We start from the raw sequence: 24737 nt of genomic DNA, 5'->3' as shown, positions 1-24737 counted from the left end.
TTGAAAATTATCGGTGCTTTTGACTTAAGAGAATCACCACGCATTTCTGGCTCATCTAGCTGAACTTGTACAACTTGTATAGGTTGGACTTGGAGGAAGTGTTACTACAAACAAAACTCACAAATCTTTAGGTATATACATATTCAAATATTCAAAATCAAGACGTGGAGCTCAAATAATAACCAATTTGGGAGAAAATATTGTGAAATAAATATTGAAGGTAAAACTCTGCAAACATTTAGGCTAAATTCATATGTGATACACTGGGACATACGTTTTATTATCACAGTTTATTCAACCATGAAAAATAAGTTGCTTTTCTCTTGTTATCAATAGTCAGTACCCTGAGATTTTTAAGGGCATAGAGAGTGATAATTAGTGTCGTGTTGCCTTTGTGAGTGATGCTGCAAATTGATTTTCTTTATAAGCCAGTATCTACATGATGAAAGGTATTTGTTGTTTTATCTTTTAAACAAATGGCAAACAAAGAATACCACACCACCTAACTTTTCACTACTGAAAATGAAATGGATCTAATATGTTCAAAGGAATTCCACGAAACGAAAACCATTGACATGACAAAAGCGTGCATTTAATTCAATGCTTTGCAGAGATACATCACTAAAGTTGTGTGCATGGCTTGTCCTTTGGGATGGTCCCAGATGTTTATTTTTAAAGAAAAAATAAAAATGGAGCCAACAAATGCAATTAAGGAAAAAAAATCCTTGAGACATAAGGGGACCTACATGTTCTAGTCTAAGAAACATGCAAGTATTACAAAACATTCCAGATACAGTATGACAGATGAACAGTGAACAGGCACTGGAACAATGCTCCTTCTTTCAGAAACGGGAAGTGTAACAGTTATGTTTTCACAAATGGTATTGATGAAACCATCTTTATTTTTAAAGAATTTTATAGAAGGAATTTTAGCACCATTATTAAAGGAAAAATAATAATACACTTTAGCCCTGCCTATCTCCAGTCTTGGAATAATCACAGAAGCATAGCACCTTTTAGTATCTAAAATATAAACAAGACTAGTAAGTCCATCCCAGCTTGTAGAGATGAGGTAGCTCATGCTAAGAAATGTTGGGTCATTTTTCCTATGAGAGTTCAAAGGCCAAATGTTCTAATTCCAATCATCAGATTTGATTAGAATCAGCTGCACAACTCTGAGTTTCTAAATCTTTTTCTTCGTTATAGGCCTCAGGAAGATGAGATTGTACATGTGGAAGACTCTCAACTTTGGGTCCTGAACATTCTTTTTTAAAGTTATGTGGAAATTATTTAGCATTCTATGTTTTCTTAAACAAGGAAGTTCAAATGTATTCAACGGTATACTCATTTAACTTCTACCTATATTGATAGATCGAGTCAAGAGGGAAAGGTAGCTTTAAAATTGAATGAGGAAGAAGTCTAGATTCACCACACTTTACAAAAATTTAGGATTACTTTTTTTTCAGAAATTCCATTGAATATATACTATTTTAACATTCCATTTAAGACAGTGAGAAACTGATATGTTTTTCATGGTTCCCTTTAAAGAGTCTCCATGTTAGTTATACAATATCAAGACATGCATGTGGGTTTCAATCACAAGGATAAACATTTTGCTTTCATTTTTAATTGATAATCTGGAAATGAGAGGTCACAAAAGGGCACTACTTTCTATTTTTCCAACTGCAGCCACGTGAAATAAACATGTGTTGTGGTTTTACATACCCCACTCTTTAAGCTATCTGCCAGGAAGAAAGATTTTCTTATAAATACTAAGCAATTTTGTCATTACATTGAAATAAATTGAAGAAAATGGAGATTTATTTATTCAAACAGTTTACTTTTTTTAAAGGTTGTCATAATCATGGATCATCTTAAACCTAAACCGCTTATTGAAAAATATTTTAAATCAATTAAGACTTGAGGATTGTAAGTAAAATAAATATTCTGAAGGATAAGGAGGCCAGGCACTTAAGACCATATATACAATGCTGATGCAGGATCAGCCATTACTTCAAGAGTCTCAGGATCAGCTTCAAACAGTCAAAGTCCTGTGAATGGTGGTGGTCATTGAGGGTCGGGGTGGTGCTCATTGTTGATGTATCTCGGCTTGCTTCACACAAAACAAACTGGCCCAACTTCGATGCCAAATTCTTGGTCTGTACTGCCGACATCCACAGGGGCAAGATCTATAATGGGCAAGCGTGCCACATTCTGTGTTCTATATTCAAAGATGGTCTTGCCCACATTTCCATTTCGTTTCTGGAATTAAATGGTACAACGGGTTAACAGCATATACAAATTACTCCAAAGATTTTGGACAGCAGCTTCCAAACCAGTTTTTATAAGGTAAAAGCAATGATTTTTAGAGCACTATTTAAAAGTAAGAGCGCTGCTAACATGAAGTGAGATACTGGCATAACTGGCAGGCATTTCTCTCATTCTTTAAATTGAGAAAATGACCTTTATTCTTTTGCAGCTTCCCAAATGGTCACTAACAATATAAATTATGAAAGCCTTTTTGATTTTCACAAGTGAAACCATAATTCATCATTAACTATTTTCCTTTTTTATATCTAGATATGCAAGGGGGAAGACATATAAATCAGTGAAAAATGTAAGGTAACTCAGATTGATTGCATATTTTAGAATCAGGAAATCATAAGCATGGAATTGAGATTAAATAAACTAAGTAACTTGCAGGAGAACCAAAGTGAGTTTGCAAAAGAGCTGCAAGGATCCAGTCCTTTATTGTTTTGTATTAAAATCTCTACCGGTATTTCACGTACTAACACACATTCAAATTTACCCTAAGGAACAACTATAAACAAACTGCTGTTGTGTTTATATACAGGGTAAAATTGCCCCCACCTCTAGTGCCAGGGCAGTATTTTTAACAAAATGATTTTTTTCTTCAACCAGATCAATATGGATCAAAAGTACTTACAGAGCAAGTATCATGAAGAACTACATATCTGAATCTAACGTTTCCCTCTGCTTTGATTTCTAAGTCATTTGACCCTTTGAGAACCACAGCTTTCTTGAAGTTCTTAGCTTGATCATCCATGTATCCTACACTGTTTTTACAGATGTAAGTAATGTTCTGGGAGGCTTCTTTCGATAAAAGGCGCAAGAAGGTCATTTGTGTAATGGCTGCATTAGGTGACTGGTGGTCTCCATAAACAAACTAGAAAAACAAAAAGAGTCTTTGTTATATGTGTCTACCCCTCTTGAGTTCTTATGGTTGGACTAATAAAATTGGCACAAGACAGATTAACAGGAGAAAAAGAAACAACTTTAAATCAGGACACAGAGGTCTCATAGAAATGGAACCTAAGAAGTGGCCAAAGCAGGCAGCTTTTATACTTTTTAGACAAAAAAACAATAAAACAATAAATTTGAAAGGAATTGACAGGACAAAGAAACCTAGGTTTGGGTATGTAATTGGTAAGGAATTTAAAGTTTGGGCTTGGGTAGTAAATTAATAAGGAAATAACAAGGTTTGTTTATACAGGCTTCTTGGCTCTAAATTCCCTGTCTCTGATGATAAAAATGTCTTTCTGTCCCCCAGTACAGGGACGGTACCTTTCACAAGGGAGATTTATTTCCTGCTTTCGGGGAGACAAAGAGCAGGGTCAAAGTGTCCCTCTTGCATCAACCGTTACTTAAATAACTTTAATTCAAAATAATCAACATGCCACTGAATCATATTTTGGAGCGGCCTGCCCTGGGCCCCAATATATGTAATACTGATTAGTTTTATAGTGGGGTGTGTGTGTGTGTGTGTGTGTGTGTGTGTGTGTGTGTGTGTGTGTGTATTGATTTCAGACAAATTAATTTTGAAGAGTATTACTTCTTTTGAAGAGTATTATTCTTTCATATAACAAGATAGTATACCTATATACATAAAAATATCTTAAAATTTCTATGAATATTCACAAATAAGAAGCTTTGTCCTTACTACCCCAAACAAGTGGTGATGAAACCAAAGCTAATTATAACTCACCAGAGAAAGTTTAAGTATTTTTAAATTTGCTTCTCTATTTGTTTAAAAAAAATCTTGAATATTACTTTTTAGAAGAAGTTATATACTTGGGCATAGGTTTGGATATTCAATCATGTAGCAAAAATAACTCACTGTTTTTATTGTTAATTATAATAAGAATTAGGACTTAACTATTGGTATAAAATCTTTTTTAACCCGACTGTTATATACTTGTAGGAAATATGAAGTACGAGTTTTCCATTAGCTAAAACAAATAGTCAAAAATAACTTCCTACAGGATATTTCCTACCCATCTTCTACTTTGAGCTTTACTTTCAATGCTCCTATATGAGCTTTTTACATAATATGCTAACTAAATTACATTTCACTTAGGTATATTTAAATTAAAAAATTTTCCTTTTCATTAAATAATGGTTGATTCTAGTATATCCTGCATATACCCATAATGTCCTCCTACTATGTTTATTATGAACAGGAATTCTGAGAAAAGGTCAGGAGCAGAGTTGAGAAGAAAATTTCAGAGTTAGGCTGCCATAAAGAGATCTGGAATAGAATTAGAATCTAAACACTGGACCATGAAAGAAACATAGAGGGGACTAGACTCAGAAAAATATCAATACAATTTACATAATCATAAAAATGCCTTAAGTTTAAATAATACTAAAAGGTTTGCAAAGTGATTCAATCATTAAAAATAATATTATAGTAATTATCTAATATTTATCCATAACTTACCAAATACTAGACACTATATTAAGCATCTTATATACACACAGAAACTATGAGATAAATATTATTGCCCTCACTTTAAAATGGCGAAACTGAAGCTCCAAAAGGTTAAGTGACTTCCTAAGGTCCCAAAGTTAGTAAGACATCCAGGTATGAGTCACCTAGGTCTTCTGACGCTAAATATACTTCCTGTCTTTCAACTATGGCAAGATCCCTTCAAGTCTACACCACAGTCAGTGTCATATGCATTAAAGGAGCTAATATGAAAAAATAATTACTTTTGTACATTCCATCAATGGGAAAATTATCATTCAAAATTTATGTTAATTTAATTCATAGTAATGTTTATGCAATGATACCGCAGTTGTAACTAATGAGAATATATCACTTCAAAATAAACCCAGTCAAAAAATAATAGCACAGTCCTAAATACATACAATAAATAATGACAAGCAATGAATACAATTTTAAGTAAATATATTAAATTACCTGAGATCCTCTATTCATATCAAGACCATACCAAACAGGTTTATTATCAGGAGATTTGCTGGCCCACCAGGTTTTACGTGGTACACTGGATGGGTTTGCTGAAATACATGTTTCTCCTGTTTCCATGTTGCAGTAAACTTTGATTGCATCTTCAACAGATCCCTGGTTAGGATCAATCCAGTATTCACCTATTTTCCAAAATAAAAATATTTGCTAAATGAAAAGAATTTCAAACATGATTATGAGTCTCTAAAAGAATTAACAGAGGGTTCGAAAATATGAAGTCATTGATTAAGGACTCTTTGAAGAGAGAATCACAGTTAAAGAAACACTCTGCAGCTAAGGAAGAAGTAACTTCTGCATTTGGGCCCTTTCTACATGCCAGGCACCTTGCCAAAAGGTGCCTAAGGCTCAAAACACAAATGTGAAGAAAATATCATTATACCCATTTTATAAATGAGAAACTAACCCATTTTACAAATGAGAAACTATACCAAAAAGAGAGAATCCACAGTAAGTAAGCAGCTTTGCCAAAACGAACGTGTTCCCACTTAATTTGTAAAGCCAATATTTTAAAACAAATAATGATGGAAATGTAATAAAATAATGTATTCAAAACTATGAATAAAGTAAGTAAATGAGTCAAACTACAATTAGAATGCTATGAATTATCTCACTGGCCTTATTTAGAATTGATCTTCTCATGTAGAAGAGATCCTTGAAGCAGGATATACCAAGATAGTGCTTGGTGCTAGAGATACAGTCAGTAAACACACAAACTAATAAATTTTTGTGCATATATGTCTATGTACACATCTGTGTGTATATTTTGTACATATATAAAATATATGTATATATATTACATGTATATTTATATATGTATATATAAATATATACCATTTATATAATAGTATATGTAATATATGTATAAAATATATAAATATATGTATGTATATATAAAACATATGTATAAAAAATATAAATATATGTATGTATACATAAAGTATATATATAAACTATGTAGGAAAAACTGCATTTTAAATGAAATGAAGGGGCATTTATTTGATGGTGGGATGTAAGGTATAGAGTTAGTAATCGAATTGCTTATTCTGCAAAGATAACAATTTTAGCTATCCCTGTCAATATCATTTCAAATTTAACTGAAACTTTTAAGCATTTCATAGCTCATTCCTATGGCCTAGGATCTTTCTTTTCCAGGTCTTATTAGATTAATCAAAATGATAGAATTTTGCAAACTTCAGGCATGGTATATACAACTAGAGAAAAAGACTATTTAATTCCAAAATATTTTATAACATAACTATAACATAATCCTGCAGCAGAGATTACTGAAGTGTGATTTGTAGAACAGTAAATGACATGAAAAGAATTCCATATTCAAATAAATTTGGGAAGTAAAATTTATACTTTATTCTACTCTTGATGATCCAACTATATGTTAGCATATTAAATCCCTGAGAATTACTGAGGTAACCAAATATATTTAACCTTGCATAAGCAAGTATTTTGGACATTTATATCACCACAAAATTATCAATATTTTAAGACTTCTGGATGGAAATGGAACTACCACCGTGAAACTGGATCATGAATAGGCTACGTCCTCTATTAAAGCGCTTAGCTTCTCACGCCCTAATTTTTCATATCATTGGCCATTCCCACCACTAAACCACAAACTCTGTGACTGTCCACCATTTTCTCTCTTGTGTCTATCACTAAATAGAGAGTAAATAAAATATTTTGGAATGCATTGGAGAATTACACATAAGAAGCAATGAGCTTTGCTCAAATGGGCAGCTGTCTACTCACCGCTCTGCTTTGCAGAATGGCAAAGCTTTAAGTCATCACAAGTTCGGGCTGGGTGCTTTCTAGAGCCATCAGGGCTGCGCATGGTTTCGATCTGACTACTGAGTGACTTCAGGGTAGCATGCACCCCTGGGTCCGTTTTATTTTTGTCATCAGGAGCTGCCTGATCTTCAGTAAACTCTGGAAGTGGATCTGGCATGCTCTCATCATAGTGCCCCATGATATCCCCAAGAGCAGCTGTAAGGTGGCCAGGGGGACCCGGAGGGCCCGGGGGACCAGGCTCGCCAGGAGGACCCTAATTTAAAAAAAATTGGAAATACATTTAACACATTTTTTTGGTTTTTGTTTTTCTGTTGGACGCAAAGGCATTGATGGGACTTGGTGCAGAGAGAGTTACAATGCAACACCCCAATGTGATGGTACTTGGGAGATCTGTGACTCATGCCCTTTTTAAACTAGATGGTTCTGGCCTGTGAACCTGTAACATTCCAAGGGTGAGAAATGATGCATAATGGCTTTTCAGGCAACATATCTGCAAGTTGGCATCTGAGGTAAATAAAGAGCAAAGCACAAAATATTTGCTTTGATGTTTACCCTTGAAGATGCAATACACTTTATGTTAAGAATATATAGATATGCACACTCATTTCCAAACTATTCTGGGCAAGGCACAACTAAGATGTTTTAAAAGGATTTATGGACAGAAGCTGAATGAGGATATGCAGAGGAATTGTGGGTGCTAGTTCTATAAGACTACACATCAACGCCAAGGAAATACACACAAGAAACACCCGTAAGAGAATTTCCCCGTATTCCCAAATAAGGGGGAAAGCACAGGAAGTCTTTTTATGTGCATTAGTTAGTGTGTAGGTCAAAATCCTCTCTATACTAAACAAAACTGGAGGAAGTTCTCTTTGCCCTTTTTATTAGCAAAAAATAAAGAGCTGTCTTACTTTTTTTTGCCGAACAAGAACTACTAGAGCAAAAGGGAGATAAGCACAAAAATTGGCAGAGGCTAGAAAAGTGGATCCTCTCTATTAATGTCCTTCTGCATTTTCTCAAGGAAGAACTCAGCAACTTGAGAGAATTAACCGACAACCTGAAGATATGTGTGGTCCACATCTCTTGTGGGGAGTACAGTCCTGGCAGGCAGAAGGCTGGAGTTCTGTTACTGGCTCCACCACTTGTTACATGGCTCTGGAAAGTTGCATCAACCTCTAGTGCAAACATTTCCTCACCGTCAGGAGACTTTTAAATCTGTGTGTTTTTTTTTCTTTAAGATCATATCATGATTCCATACATTCCTTTATGCTAATCTCAGGGGAGGAGATCTTTTTTCTATCAAGGACCACTAAAACACAAGATGAAGTCAATCAAGAGCCACATAAGTCAGAGGTATTCCAATTCTGTGGCTGTTTTCCATTTAAAGATAGAGAAATAAACAAATAGAAAATATTCCTCTTGGTGACCACAGGAAATGTAAAGCTATTCTTTCCATGTAATAAGTAATAAATATTTGGCTTAATGGTATTGACAATAAAGGGCAGAGACAGAATAAGAAAAGGAAAATAAAACCAAAGAGGAAGAAACACGAGGGAGGGATGCATAAACTCATATACACACATGCACATATATACATACAAGCATGACAGATAGAGGAGACTTTCTCAAAGTTTGTTTTCTAAGAAGCCAAAGTCTAACTAAAGCAATTTTTATAGCTTTACATAATCCTCAAGTCAATACTACTGAAATATTTTATTAAAAGTTTTCATTGAAATCCTTTCCGAATTTCATTTTCAGTAAATAGCTCTTCGATTTCAGAGGCTTCACTTTCCAGCATTTTCATGAATGAATGCATTCATCAAATCTCACATTTAGTCTATTGCCTTTTAAAGCAAAGCAACATTTCCATAACTCTAATTATAATACAGTCATAACTTACTATTTGCTTTCATTGATATCACAAGAAGTCAAGGCCTAAGTAGCTTGGACTCTGATTTTATATACTCTGAATAATCTGCATTAAAATGTTTGAAATAGCTACTTATACAGACAAGCTCTTATGTGACTTTCAGACTTGTTTTCAGGGTTCCCTGAAGTCTTTTGTCCATCATGCTGCACAGACATTCTTTAGACAGAATCCAAGCTATGAGAATCAATAGAATCAATCAATCACTTGCATACAAATCTGTGATTTTACCTCAGGGCCTGCTTCTCCGACACTGCCTCGTACACCAGGAGGCCCGATGGGCCCAAGTGGCCCAGGGTTTCCTTCTTTACCTGAAGGACCAACTGGGCCTGGAGGACCCTGTAAGCAACAAAGACTGCATTTTAGATTCTAGGAAGAAAATCTTTACAATACCTTTCTCTGATCAAAGAACTATTTCTTTATGGAATTATCAGAGTGATTTCTCATATTCGTTTTCCTAATGACTAATAAATGGAGTTCTAGCACTTTCTAATGTTTACTACTTCATCACACATGAATTTTCCACCATCCATGCAGGTAAAAGACCATCCAGGTAAAAGACCAGTGTCAATTAAAAGCGTTAATGGACTAGTCATCTACTTTTACTGGTAGGCAATGTTTCATCAAATTTCATGTATTGTACTCCTAACTAGAAATTCAATTAAGTAGGTGTAAGAAAATGACAGAAGGAGTGTCTGATATAAATTAAATTTGTGCGCCTATACCCCAGAATCTCATCACATCCTAGTAATTTTGATACTGTTCTCAATTTTATGTGTGATTTGTTTGCACTGTATTGAGATACAGAAATACACTAAATACACTGTATTTAGATGCAGAAAGTTTTTCTAATGATTTTCCTAAGTAATTATGTGTGTCAATTGTCTTACGGCATTAATGACCTATTAGAGGCAGCATTAATACTAATGTAGAATTTCTATAAGCTTCAAATATTGGTTTCATTTTATGATTTGCTTCCTAGTTAGCCTTATGCCAACCATTTCTGAGGAACTATTACAATTACTTAAGGGAAAAAAACAAATACAGCTTCAAAATCTATCTCCACTTCATGGTAAATCCTATTATATCATTTCAAAGAGTACAATTAAATGGAAATTTCAATAAATACAGAGTAAGAAAATGAACTAACAGATGAGTATATCCACCCTAGGTAAGAGATTTTAATGTGGGCCCATGAAGTAGTATGTCATATTTCAGGATATTTCTACTTAAAGGTAAATGTGAATGGTTTGTCTCATATGTTTGCTGCCAGCTTCAGAGAACCTAGGCCAACTCCAACTTCAGGACCATGAAAATGATACTGAAGCACTAACAGTATGCCACCAGGAGCATTATTATTTACATCTGCAACGTATTACGTTTTGTTACTTACTCTTGGGCCAAATGGTCCTGGGATTCCAGCACTGCCTTGTTCACCATTGGGACCCTTAGTAGGAAAAAATAATGATGCCAAAATATTTATATCCTACGTTTTACCATTCTTACCTTTTTCAAATGTCCCGTCATTGACTTTAGCAACATAAACTACTTTCATAAAGTCATCAACCTCTATAATGTTTCATGAGTTGACCAATACTAAAGACAACTGTAGGAGTAATGGTGCATATATCCTTTTGCTTTATTTCTTTCCTACAAAATTACAGCAAATATATGAACAATTATATTGGATAGCTAGGTAATTAGTTATTCATCGAGATATTCTTTGAAATGAAAATAAGATACAAAAAAAACCCATCCATTTTATAGACAAACGTTCATGTCAAGATACCTGTGTATTCTCACATGCAGGGCAAATAATACTTAAAGGGATAACTTACAGGAGGCCCAGGAAGACCTTGAAGACCAGTAAAGCCTCTGTGACCCTTCTGACCTCGGTCACCTCGGTCTCCATGATCACCTTTGTCACCTCGAGGTCCTTGGGGTCCCTAGAAATGGGGTCATAGCATAGATATTGCCTGTTGAGACTGCAATTTACTACAATTTTACTTTGTGCAATTGTATTTGCTACAATTTTGGGTACTGTATTTTATATGAACTAATATATTTACTTATCTAAATAGTATTAGACCTAGGAATTTTTGTCTCTTTTTCTCAAGGAATTAAGGCAATCATTAAAATCATAAGATGTATAATAACGCTTTCCTAAAGATTCAGTTTTTTTATGTTTATCCTACATTCAGACTAAAATGAGGTATTTTAAAGTTTGATCTAGCCTATCTGAGACATTTTCCAAAGATTATATTTCACATATTTAGCTGATATCATTATGTAAAAATACTCCCACCATATATAGATTCTTTTAAATTAAAACGTGAGTTCTTATTTACTTATGTTACTTCTAAGAATAAAATGTTTATTACATTTGCATATGCAGACAAACTAACTAGATATGAGCTGGGACTATGTTAAGAAATTGGCCATATTTGAAAGTTGCAGAGGGAATAGATCTTAAAAGTTCTACCACAAGAAAATAAAATTTGCAACTATGTGGGATTATAGATGTTAACTAAACTTACTGTGGTAATCATTTCACAATATACACCTATATCAAATCATTATTACCTTAAACAAGTACAGTGTTATATGTCAATTACAGCTCAATAAAACTGGTGGAAAAATAAGAAATTGGCAAAAACTTGTTTGAACAAATGAAAGAGGAATATCATCATCGAGCCACATCCAGCCAAAGAAAACACAAAGAACTCTATGTTATCCTCATATCTGCAATATCTGTACCCAAATCAATCAACCCTGATCCTGAGAAACTAAAGAAAAAGCAATAGTTGAGAATCTAATTGTGGGACAGAAACTACACCAAGAAGTGAAAATTATCTGATCAATCTTATCAGTCACAGACTTTTTCTTTGTAAAAGTCTCGGGTAGTAAAGGCAGCTCCAAGGGTCTAGTGGTTCACAGTAAACTGACAAGTAACACAGGGTCACCTACTACAGGGAAAGCTTCTGTTGTCTTTAAAGTTTTTCTAAAAGAGAATTGAAATTCTATCAATCTGACTTTGGAGAATGGAAGATACTATCAAATACACTGGCTCTCAGGTTAACTTTTCCCTTATTAGTTTTTTGTTCTTATTTTGTTTGGTTCTTATTTTTTAAATTGGATATCCTAATTGTCAAACAGTACGAGAATCTTCTTTATAATAAAAACAAGACTAGACCTCAGTAACTTTTACATATTGTATAAAACAATGTAAAGTTAAATACTAAAATCAGTTTGAATGTTTTTATAATGTCAGAAAGGTTATTTTAATTTAGAGATGCCCCCAAATTTCATAATTAAAATAAACTAAACCAGAAAGCACCTATTTAAATTATTAGAGTTCATTTAATCATGGAAAACAAATTGTAACTGGTTAGAAAACCATTCACTTGACATGCCATGTAACTATAAAATCTTCTCTAGCCTAGCTCAAATCAAAGCTGAGAATGATGATTTAATAATAGGTCATAATTTTAAGGCTATAATTGTTCTTCATGAATATAGATATTGATATTGAATACAGATATTGATTTATATAATGGGTGTGAAAGAAACATGCCCGTAAGAGATGATTCACTCATGATAAGACATCAATATAATAATCATTAACGTCGAAGCAACTGCAAAGAGCAAAAAAATCAGAACATGGGCAGGGCAGTCTAGTTGAAAATAAAATATATTTGAATAGTACTTTTCAAGTTTACAAAGAGCTTTCAAACCCATTTTCCTATGTAATTTTTAGGAAATCTCAGAGAATGGCACTATTTCTCCTGTTATTTTGGGAGAAAATTGTGACTCTAAAAGTCTTAATTGATTATTGAAATAATTTTTAGTTAAATTCAGAGGAGCTATATTAACATTATAAAAACAAATATAAACTCCTGGGTATCATTTTAAATCAACATTTTGTTCAAAGCTTGAAGAATTTGGTAATTTTCACTTATGAGTCTTAAATTGTACTTCTTCTTTGGGAGTATATTTTATGTAAGAAGACATATATTTTAAAAAAAAACAACAGAGAACTTACAAGTAAGCCACGTTTCCCAGCTCGACCAGGTGGTCCAATAGGACCCCGAGAACCCTAGAAGAAATTTTCACAGATATTAATACAAAAATTTGGATGTATTATATAGACATAGAATTCAAGAATATATGTTTGTAGTTGAATACTTATATATGTGTATGTGTGTATCTAAGTGTATAGTTCTATGGCTAATTAATTAAAACCAGGCTGAAGTCCCTAGGTATAAGAATGTGCTCACTATAACCCCAATGACATTTCTATAGTCAATTTTATCTATGGTCTTCACTGAATGAAGATCACCTTAGTTGTTTACATAAGACATTACTTGCTTAAATTTAACATGACACATCCTTATTACATTTCCCATAAACAACAACATTTTTAGATGATAAAAGTCAAAGCATCAGGGTTTTTGAATACCTATTACCTATAGAATACCTATTACCTATACCTAATACCTATTAGAAATCAAATTTTTAAGACTAAAAAAATTAATTCCTAATTGACTGTTTATCATTCTTTGTTTAGACTCCTTAATCAAACACACATGTCATTGAATGCAGGCATATATGTAGCTCATAATACAGTATGTTGATGTTTATAACTGTCAGTGTGAAACTGACTCTCCTTACCGGATCTCCTCTTTGTCCTGCATCTCCTGGGGCACCAACGGGACCGGGAGTTCCAGGGGCACCCTGAGAGCCTGGCAGACCTGCAGGCCCAGGGTCTCCACGATCACCCTGACAAGAAAACCATGATATTATCTTTTTAATATTAATTCTAAAACAGCTGTATTCTATATGCTCATGCTATTCATGAGAAGGAAAAATATAACTTTTTAAAACATATTTATTATTTTACTAATATTTTACTTAAATATTTTAACTATATTTGCTTATTAATAAATCAAACTGAGAAGAATGAGATATTTTCCCCCAATTTCATCCCTCCCCTCACTCTCACCCTATTATTCCCATAGTCAAGATTGCTGGACTATAGGAGTGGTCACCTCCAGAATTCAGCATGTTTCTTAGACCAATAAGCCTTCCAACTGGGGTATCCGTGCACTTGGTATAAACAAAAACTTTCCGAAGAGTGTAAAAACAGGGAAAATTCTAAGGAAACCACTTTCCAGATTTTCAACTTCATATGTGTTCTTTCAGAAAACTGACTTGGAGCATCCTTCCCTACTTCCTCTTTAATAATCACCCTTCTCTCATTTTATGAAATAAAGGCAGATATCATACAATCTGCAATCTTATTATGCTGCAGTGCTTCGAAGAATAAACACCACTGGGCATCAAACTAAGGGACTTTTCCAGAATGCACAGTTCACTTAAGAATAAAGCAAAGAGGTATTCGGAAAGAAAGAGGCGGCTCCTTATTTTACCCAGAGGACCCCATTATGACAAGGCTCTGAATCTTACTTGTCTCTTTAAGTCAGAGATGAGATTATTGTTACATGAACATGTATTAATATAATTATTTGACTCGAGAAACGGAGTCAGACCTTTTTTCTGACAGAAGTTAAGTCTTATTTGACTGATTAGTTTGGCAACCAGGATAAACTCTGGCAATTAGGTTGGAGAATTGATACATAATATATTGAATAAGCTGAATTGGCAACTCCAAGATTTTGAAAAAAATATATTGAAAGCACATGTACATTTAGAATTTACCAAGAATTATCTCCTTTGCAACAATTAAAATTTGTGATTAAAATAAAATGTGATGGCAACTTAAATTATGCATAGGGGTTCATAGATTTTCAAAATTATATCAGGGGTACATCAGCAAAATCTTTGAAGACTACCACACTGGACAATGTATTACCAACCGAGGGAAAAACCCAGATGCCAAGAGAATTTGCATTCCTTGGCTTTACCCCAAGATTCTTCAAAACTCTTTCTTCCCCTCTCTTTGAGTGCCTACTAGATACTTTAAACAAGTTATTTGAAACACAAATGCCCAGTGGTATAGGTACAAATCATATTTAAAGTATTTGAAAATTGAGGTTCAGAAAATATGTTCAAGATCACATAACTAGTTACTTAAAGAATCAAGATTCCAACCAGGTCTCTCAGGTTTCAAAGCCCATTCTGCTACATGATGAGCTCCTGGAGTGGAAAGAGCCTCTGCATCATAATAGACAGTAGAGAGGGTTTTTGTTTTTGCCTTCCATTTACTACTAAGTAGTCTGAGACAACTGTGTGACTGCCCAAAGGGACTAGAGTTTCAGATAAAGTTGGGGATATTTTCAGTTCAGCACATGTCTAATTTAAAAACACATCATGAAATATACAATATTTAGAAAGACATGGTTTATTTCCTCATGGGGCGTTCACTTTAGGAGGTGAGTAGAGAAATTTAGATGTTACACAGCTCTATTTGTGCTGCCATACTTTTGTGAATGAGTTTGAAATTCAGACTACTTCATATGTATCCTCATCCAAAGCCTTCATGGTGCACCTTTTCCTACTGTTAATTAAAAAAATGCCATCTCACTTGGCTATGTATTCAAACTTTCATTTATAAGATCTACTCAAATTATGACATTACAAAAAATATTGTTACAATCAGAAATTTCAGGGCTGCATTGGAGCTATGAGAAGAAAGAGTAGCTTTTTACTCTTTAGTATTACAAAGATTTCAAATTTACATTACTCCAGATTCTTTAATCAGTGAAATTGCCCTTACACGTTCTCCAACAGCACCATCCCGTCCTGGAGTACCATCATTACCAGCTGGACCCTATAAAGAAGCATATTTGAAAAATGAATTAACTGAGTAATAAAAAATCACATTCCAATTGCCAGAAAAATTACAGCATGTTTTCCACCTCTCTTCCATATCATAAATTAGCATTTATGGAAATTTCAGTAGAAGAAAGTCTTCTGCCGTCTTTCTATTACTTTGATTTGCCTGTAAAATTATTAACACATTCTTACATTTTTGGTGCCAACTTTAAATGCAGTTTTGTTTAAGACACTATTTTCCACTTACAATTCAGTGCTTATAAAGTGCAATGTTATTTCCTTTCCCCACATACATATTTCATATTCAAGTATTAAGAATGCCCAGTTATTTACTATAGCAGCTCAACTTTAAAACTGTCCTGGCATTTGCTACAAATTTGGGCTCTTCAATGTTTGGTGTGAAACAGTACTAAATCTATGTTCAGGTTGGCTTAATCAACCTCTTCAATGGTGGGCCCAGAGGAGATACCACCAGATGGAGGAGCTCCACCACCAGAGAAGCCCCCAGACATTCCTCCTGGTGTGCCTACTGCACCAAGTCTAAATTCTTCATTTCTATTTTTTATTTTTAAAAAAGAAAAAGTATTCAAATTCTTCTAAATAAATAGACAACAATTACATTCCCGGTATTTTATGTTTTGTTTATATTATCAGTGAATGGTTTTCCTCACATTTACTTACCCAAATAATATTCTTAAAGTTTAAAGTAAAATATCTGTGTTTAGATATTAAATTACTTTTAAAAATATATAGTCTTCTTTTCCTATTTTATTTTGATTTTTTTCATAACTAAATTTTTACCATTTGAGCAAAAATTGCTTTGAAAGGCATTGATTGTTTCTTTCAAGAAAATGTGACACTAAATGTTTGGTGATTGACTCATTAAAGCACTGAACAGAGGAAATTCCAACCTATAACTTCTCAAATCACCTTTCAAAAGCTGATTTCCTCTCAGAAGAGACTAAGGGAACATGATCTCCATAATGTAACTTTATAGGGATATGTAAGTAAAAGCATCCCTACTTACTTTGCCCTCTTCACAAGCTGTAACAATTATATTAATCCTATCACCATAAAACTTGGCAATTTTGACAAATATGCCATTACAGAATGAAATACTAATAAGAGAAAAGGTAAATGGTTGTGTCCTTTCACCTTCAAAATAATTTGGCAACAAAACAAATCAACTAAAATACTTGGCTCCAGACTAGATGAAAGTCAGTGCAAGACACAAATCTTACTACTTTTTCTTATGTCATCATTTAGTCAACTCTCTAGGCAAGAACACATCAAGACACATCACTAGGAAACTTCCTTCAGGTCAAATGTACAATTTCTAAATTTCTAAATTGACTTCTAAATTTAAAAAATGTCCCCGGAACACCCAGATGAGGAGGGGAGAGGGATTTTCACTGTAGTACTCACTTCAGGTCCTGGTTCTCCCACAGGGCCATTTGAGCCTGGGGGCCCCACTGGTCCAGGCGGGCCTTTATCTCCTGGTGCACCAGTTGGTCCTACTTTTCCTGGTGTGCCCTGAAATAAAAGTACAAATATGTCCACCACTTCTGAAGAAGTTTAAGGAGGCCAGTTCACATAAAGGCTACATTTATTCAAATGGCACCCCAGTCCCTCCTTCCATAGTAATAATTGTCCATTATCCCACAACACTCATGTCACTGTAGTGCCTTCCCAGAGGCATGCGCACTTCTTATCACAATCATCCTGACATATCAAAGGGAATAAAAAGCATCCTTTGCACCAAGTCAGGTTCATTTTGGTTTCTAATCGGATGTATCATTGTCATTTCTGGATGCCCTTCTTGAATCTGTGTCACTAGTAAGATTTGCTCATCTTTATTCATTTCTGCTTTGTCTGCTCACTTTACTTCTATATCCTGGCACTTTGGTCTCAGTATTGGGAGATTTTACTTCCAGGTTCCTTGGCTCACTCCTGATAACAATAAGACAGCCCTTAACTCCTGGTTTTCTGGTTTCACATCTCCACCCACATGTCCCCAGCTCCAAGGTCCCAGCAGTAAATCTCTCTGTCTACATTCCATATAAAAACACCATTTTTTCCTCAAGCATGTAAACTTTCAGCAGTAAAATTTAGTCTCTTCAGAGCTAACAGTGAGTTAAACTTTTATCCATACTCCAGGGAATATGAAATTCTTAGCACCCTCCAGGGAACGGGAGATTACTTTCAGAATCCTTCTTTATTGTTCACCCCACTTTCACCTCCAATATTACTTTAGCTCAACTACTTCTTCCCTTTGATGGTTTATGAAAACTTACTCTCTCAACTGTGAAATATGAGTGTTTCTGTTAGGCATGCTTATTTAAAAAGAGGCTACCTACTCACCAGGAGATTATCCCCTTTCTCTAGCTCCATGGATATTTTTAATCTTTGAAGAAAGATTTAGAGTCACCAAAATCTATATCCTTATTTGTCTACTTCTCTAGTCCCAGGGTTAAATAACTATATTTTTCAAGGACTTTCTAAGGTACTTAAGTAAAGAATTTGACATTTAAAGTCAAAAGGTTTTTAAGATACTCAGAATCTGTGTCTAAAAGAGACTTCAAATCTATTAAGAAAAAAAAAAAGATAAATTTTCCCTTCACAAATTTTATTGCATATAATCAGATGAAATATCGACCAGCGCAGCTACTCACTGCTGGGCCTGGAAGGCCGGGCATCCCTCGCTCTCCACGCTGCCCTGGCATGCCGACGATTCCTCTTTGCCCAGTAGTTCCAGCTGGACCAGGGGGACCATCTGGACCCTAATTTTGAGGACAAACTATAATGAGGAATTCTCCAGGGAAAACTATATGCAAGCACTTTACAATAGATCACAGCTTTACAGGTTTTTTGGTATGAGAAAAAGTTCTCTGTTCCATAAAACCATACTATGTATGAGTAGTCAAGATGTGTAATCCACACTGAGCCTCTAACATTATTTAAAGGTGAGAATGGCCCATTTAGTTGGAAAGGAACTTGAAGATTAATGTGAATATTAGTAGAATAAAAGAGGTAACTATTCAGGCAAATATTTTTCCTCTTTTTAAAATGACTAGAAAAATTTTCAAACAAAGAAATAGGGCTCTATCTAAACATATTAATGTTGAGGCATTTGGATATTAAATAAAATAGTTCGGTTTAAAAAAAGGTTCTTCATTCAATACAGATATTTAACAAAAAATGTTTCCTTGTTTAGTTTCTGAACACCATATCCATGACTATTATATTTTTATATCTGTACATATACTTTTTCCTAGAGCAGAGAATTATAAATTAAAAACCTATAGGGCATAATGCATTTAAAGGATTACGAAAGTGCTCAGGATAATATATAAACAGTTTCTCTGTGGCAGTAATTCTTATGAATTTTTACTAGTAAATATCTCAGTTAGAGGTGGTCTAGAACAAAAATTCCAAACTTACAGGTTGCCCATCTTCTCCTGGGTCCCCTTTGTCTCCTGGGCCACCAGGGGGGCCAGCTGGTCCTCGATCTCCTACTCGTCCGTGAGAGCCGGGGTCCCCAGGAAGACCTGGAGGTCCCTCCTTCCCAGGTTCCCCTAAGGGCCCTGCAGGTCCTGGAGCTCCCTAGTACAACACAGAAAGAGACCCGGGAGGGCAAAGTGGAAGCCACGTTAGAAGACCTAATGTGATGGTCTCTGCCTCAGAGGCAGATTCCCAAGCCTCACAGGCCCATTTTTCCTGTTAGATGATCACTCAGTGGATTTAAACAAAAATAAAAAACACAGCTGCCACACAGCTGATTCATTTCCCAGAGGAAAATCTAAATTATTTGCAATTACCTTTTAGTCATTATTAAAAGTGTGCTGACAATATTGAAAAATCAACTATACTTCAATTAAAAAATAAATAAAAGTAAAGTGATTTGGAATTGCAAAAAAAAAAGTGTGTTGAAGTTAACTTGCATTTTCAAACTCCATAAGGCTCTGCCCCAACAATGACTACATAATATTGATATTTCATTGTCTGACCTGATCTTATAATGAAAGAATAACTTTTATTAAAGATAATTTCAGAGATTCTTCCTAACTGAAAGAAATGATTATTAGCACACTATACTGTTACTATTTAGTGCCCAAATGAAGTAACAGTCAAACATTGGGGCTTAAAAGGATTTGCAAATAAGCTCCTCCAGGAAACACTGGATGATTAAAGAAGGATTTGCTCGACAGCTTACCACTATGAATTATTGGGACAAGAGTTGTCAACATGGGATAACAACTAATTAAGGGATTAAACAAAAGAACAAATAATAACTCAATTAACTATATGTGTGTATCATTATAATATGTACATATGTATGTGTTTGTGTGTATTTTTATGTGTGTGTAAAATTACTCCGCTATCAATGATTTCAATTACTGAATCGACTTACAGTAGGACCTGGAGGTCCAACTCTGCCGGCAGAACCAGGAAATCCTGTAGCACCCTAGAAATATAATATCATAAAAGTAATTTTAAAATAAACATTAATTCTATACACTTTATAGGGATTATTAATTTTACAGGGATACTTAGGCCTTTATATTCCTGTTATGACCAATATATATTTTTTCTTGTATCCTATGTTTTTGGGAATGGATCTGGATTAACTAGTAGGAAGGATACTATTTTTCTCTTTCCACTTTCCATTTCTCTTGAATACATACAAGTATATTGAAGGCAAGGGCTAGAATCACATTAATATTTTATATAACAGAATTATACAAAGTACTTTGACATTATTCATTCCCTCTTCCATAGGTAATATATTATTTATGTTACATATGAGGCAGTTGGGTCTCCAAGATCAAAAAACTAATTTTAACCCAGATCTGCATCAAAGTTAAGCGCTCCTTCCACTACTGTATAGTTATACAACTAAAAATTTGTTGTTATGGGTTCAAATGAACTTTAAAATGGCTATAAAGTAATAGGTATCTGTGGCTAGCTGTGTGTAATTCCCAGAGCTTCAAACCAACTTACAGGTGGACCCTGAGTTCCTCGACCACCTTTTAGTCCAGGAACGCCATTAGGACCCTAAATAGAACGAAACAAACAAAAGATCGCTATAGGTTAGAAATATGGTCTAAACACAAGGTCAAACAGTGGGCACTGGACTCAAGTTGTGTCTTTTTTATTTGAAACTTACATGAGGGCCTGGGGATCCTGCTAGACCTTGTGGTCCAGGAGAGCCAGCATCGCCCTTCTGTCCTGGCTCTCCAGGTTCACCTTTTACTCCAGGTTGCCCATCAGGACCCTACATTAATTGAACAAATAAGCAATTGATCATAACACTTATAGATATATTATTTCATGATAATTATTCCTAACATATCATTTATTCATATATGGTATAATGGTGCTTTGAAATCAGTATAAAAGCATAGAAGAAAAGAAAAAGCCCTGATAAGATCTTTGAAGACAGTCTGAAAAAATGTTACACCACCACATTTTTATTATAACAAATAGGTATATAATTCAATATAATGCAAATTCATCCATTCTGGGGCCAGTTCATGAAAATATGTATTGAAAATGAGAATATTGCCTAGAAAACTATGTTTTCCAGAATCTTGAATATACCTTCAAAACACATGACAATGATAAGTAATTAAGTTCATTGCTGTAACAAGAGGAATGTTCGTTTGTAAATTAGGGATATTTGAAAATCATACCTGGGGTCCAGCAAAACCAACGGCTCCAGTTGGGCCATTTTCACCACGAGAACCCTAGAAGACAAACATTACTGTAGCTTTCACATATTATTCTAAATAGGAACAGTATTTTAAAATGCAATTATATAAATTTGTAGTGTCTTGAAATGTACATATAGAGAAAGTAGACATATTGCTTGAGGAGGACTCTTAAGCGTGATGTAAAGGGTCATAGAAGAAATTTTCCAAGGCCCAAAGTCTCAAAGAAGCTTCTAATTTCTTAGTAAATGAGCTGCCTACCTAGACTTAATAGATTGTATAGAAATAATGCAATGATTTTTTTTAAGTTTAATGAGAATAGTAAAAGGTGAAAACCAGGAAGTTAAAAGTAACGTAATCCAACAGGCATGGTTTTATAAATATCAAGACAAAATGATGAATCGTTTTACTGCTCAAGCTCATACTAAAGCACATCAAAATACTGTCACTTACAGGATTCCCACGGGAGCCAGGTGGGCCAACTAAACCTCGAGGGCCAGGTTCTCCCTAGAAAGCAGATTTTAGATTGTTATTGTCCAAAGCAGTGGCAAAACAGTATAACCGTAGGATTTGGGCCCTATGTGTAGGGCGGATAGGAGGAGAACTCTGAGATGATCTAGTCCAACTGTCAAATTTTATGAAAGAGAAAACATTATGAAAAAGATCCAGCATTCAAATCTCAGGATTTTAAGTCCACAAAATAACAACTTGTGACATTACCTTTTCTCCAGTAGGACCTGCAGGACCAGGAGGACCCAAGGGACCCGGAAGACCCTGCAATTAACATAACATAGGCATACTGAGGAAAAGAATGCACAGAAATCTCCATGTTTAAACAAACTAACTAACTAAAGAAGGGACTATTTTGTTACAGCTGACTGCTTTTGTAAAACATTACCTATAATAAATGATATAACTGTATATTCTCAATATTTTATATAGTCTAAAACAATTTCCAATGGATTTTCTCCACAAAACGTTTTAATCTCTTTCATCCAACTCAACTCCTCCATATATAACACTGTCTTCAAACATTAGTATGAAATTAGCGCTACCCTTCAACAGTGTTTCTGTGTTTCTTAGCTTATTTAATTTTGCTAATACCTATTTGAAATGTGACAATAGATTGAAGAGGCTTTTCTTTTTTTGTATAGAATACTATATTCTTTTTTTTTTTTTTTTTTTTTTTTTTTTTTTTTTATTTTTTTTTGAATACTATATTCTTAAATTATACTAGTGAAATATCACTCCTTTATTTTTTTTAAAAAAGTGAAATTCTACTAAAGCACTCAGTTTTCCACATTCCCCTGAGATGAAAAGGAGTTGCACTACCCTGCTACACTGAAGATGACGCTGTTCTCTGGCTCAGAATGTAGGGTGCTACCACATGGGGTTTTCTTGACATGAGGTTACAATCTTTAAACTGCTGCACTGTATTGGAATCCTTCCTAAGACAGGTTTTTTCTCTCATATTTGTGTATTGCCTCTTCACAAGCTTTTGTCATTTAATTTCTGTATGCATTACTGCAGAAACTTAAGGAACAAAATAACTTTTTAATTTTATATCTGTGACAAGAACATAAGAAAACTGTGACCTTAAATTCTCTAGATCTCTAATGGAATAATGTTCTGCCATCCGTTTACCTAATATACTTCCTTAAAGGATTCGATTAAATATAAAGGTGACTTTATTACATTCTCATTTTTTCATACAGAAAAAAAGTGATTCATTTTTTTTCCTTTACCATGAGATTACAGCAAATGCTCTGCTCTGCTTCTTCCCTAAAACAACATATTTCCCTCACTAAAAATGAAGCAGTCATTGCTTAAATCTTGATCCTACTGCATTGCATTTTCATAGTTCAAAGGAACAATAGATAGGTATTTCAGCTTTCTCCTTAAAATAAACTGTCAATGCATCATCTCTCCTTCAAACAGCACTTCACTACTTACTGTGCACTCCAGACCAACCATGATGTGGAATACAAACCATAAACCAGATTTACTTAGACCACTTTTTTAAAGTATTAAATCAAATATTAGATTTAATTAAAAGGCAAGAGATATTTTGAGTTCATAATTTGTTAAACTAAGTGTTTCACCCTTAATTAGCTTTCCAGAAAAAGAAAAAAGGGATAATTATCACTAAGGCTAAAACTTTTCTATAATTTACTTTATTTCTTTAATCAAAAGTTAATATAATCAATGTATTAACAGTGGCTCAATGGACAGAATCAAAATATTAACAGTGGTTCAGTGTCATCTCTTTTTTAATAGTATAATGGCTATTGTCAGGACACAGCATGACAACTAACAGCAAACCATGTCATACTGAACCAGAAACTATTTACCAAATATCAGGAACTATTTCCAGGAAATGCTGACTGACTGAGCAACTGTAACTACCTGCTCTTACCTGAGAGGATCATTCATGTCTGAAAATATATTTTCAGTCTGATTGTCTGATTATCCTTAGAATTACAAATACATTCCATTTTTAAGGACATAAAGTTTGTTAAATGTCAATTTCTGGAAGGATATTAAACAATCCTTCTTTACATTTCACTTATTCAGCCTCTTTATCAATGAAAGCATTAATGACGATTCATCATGCAGTAATTTTCTCACCCCTAACATCTAGTATATTGAGAAACATTTGTCACACCTTTGGCTACTCTGTAAAACTCTACTTGCCTGCACTGGAATGAGGTCTAAGGCAACTCACTAGAGCAGCATTTTAATAAAAATAAACATTGCCTATGAAATAAAAAGATAATAAAGATAAAGAGGGCCCCACCGCTTAAAGCACCAATCTCATATGCACAATAAAAATGTGTCTTACTTCATTCTCTCAATAATGACTATTTTTTGGCTTGTTCTAATTCAAGGTAAGCAAAATGAATATCTGTGGTCCATCAGTGTCAAATCTCATCATTCTCCTAATCCTGACAACCATGGAAACATGAAACTTATTTTAAAAAGTTCAGGCAAATTCATATGATAATGATGATGTTGATTCCTAGCCCAGCTGCTGAAAGGAATGATTTCACTTACTCTTGCTCCATCATTTCCAGCTGTACCTTCAGAACCTTTCTCTCCTATGCCACCCTGGGAAAACATACAAAACACCATTTAATCATTTAATTGTCTTTTTCCTACACTTGCATGGAAGCTTCATGAGAGCAGGGACTTCTCTCTAATGTTCACAGCT

At 34.3% G+C, this 24737-nt stretch overlaps 1 protein-coding gene across 1 annotated transcript in view; it reads right to left on the bottom strand.

Moving 5' to 3' along the window:
* Window positions 1-516: 516 nt before the first annotated feature.
* Window positions 517-24737, bottom strand: part of COL5A2 (collagen type V alpha 2 chain) — a 144922-nt gene continuing 120701 nt past the window's right edge. Inside the window, exons 35-54 of the mRNA XM_060016451.1 lie at window positions 24581-24634; window positions 22247-22300; window positions 21980-22033; window positions 21509-21562; window positions 20983-21090; window positions 20817-20870; window positions 20227-20280; window positions 19257-19418; window positions 18488-18595; window positions 17241-17348; window positions 15757-15810; window positions 13692-13799; window positions 13063-13116; window positions 10859-10966; window positions 10414-10467; window positions 9252-9359; window positions 7055-7346; window positions 5225-5412; window positions 2948-3187; window positions 517-2262 (exon numbers count right to left, since the gene is read on the bottom strand). Coding sequence (XP_059872434.1) covers window positions 2116-2262; window positions 2948-3187; window positions 5225-5412; window positions 7055-7346; window positions 9252-9359; window positions 10414-10467; window positions 10859-10966; window positions 13063-13116; window positions 13692-13799; window positions 15757-15810; window positions 17241-17348; window positions 18488-18595; window positions 19257-19418; window positions 20227-20280; window positions 20817-20870; window positions 20983-21090; window positions 21509-21562; window positions 21980-22033; window positions 22247-22300; window positions 24581-24634 — 2163 coding nt within the window. The 3' untranslated portion in view covers window positions 517-2115. The remainder of the gene's footprint in view (window positions 2263-2947; window positions 3188-5224; window positions 5413-7054; window positions 7347-9251; window positions 9360-10413; window positions 10468-10858; window positions 10967-13062; window positions 13117-13691; window positions 13800-15756; window positions 15811-17240; window positions 17349-18487; window positions 18596-19256; window positions 19419-20226; window positions 20281-20816; window positions 20871-20982; window positions 21091-21508; window positions 21563-21979; window positions 22034-22246; window positions 22301-24580; window positions 24635-24737) is intronic.

Source organism: Delphinus delphis, chromosome 7 (genome assembly GCF_949987515.2).
Source record: "Delphinus delphis chromosome 7, mDelDel1.2, whole genome shotgun sequence".
NCBI classification, from domain to species: domain Eukaryota; kingdom Metazoa; phylum Chordata; class Mammalia; order Artiodactyla; family Delphinidae; genus Delphinus; species Delphinus delphis.
Note: the sequence above shows the minus strand (reverse complement) of the source record. Positions and strands in the feature narration are given on the sequence as shown.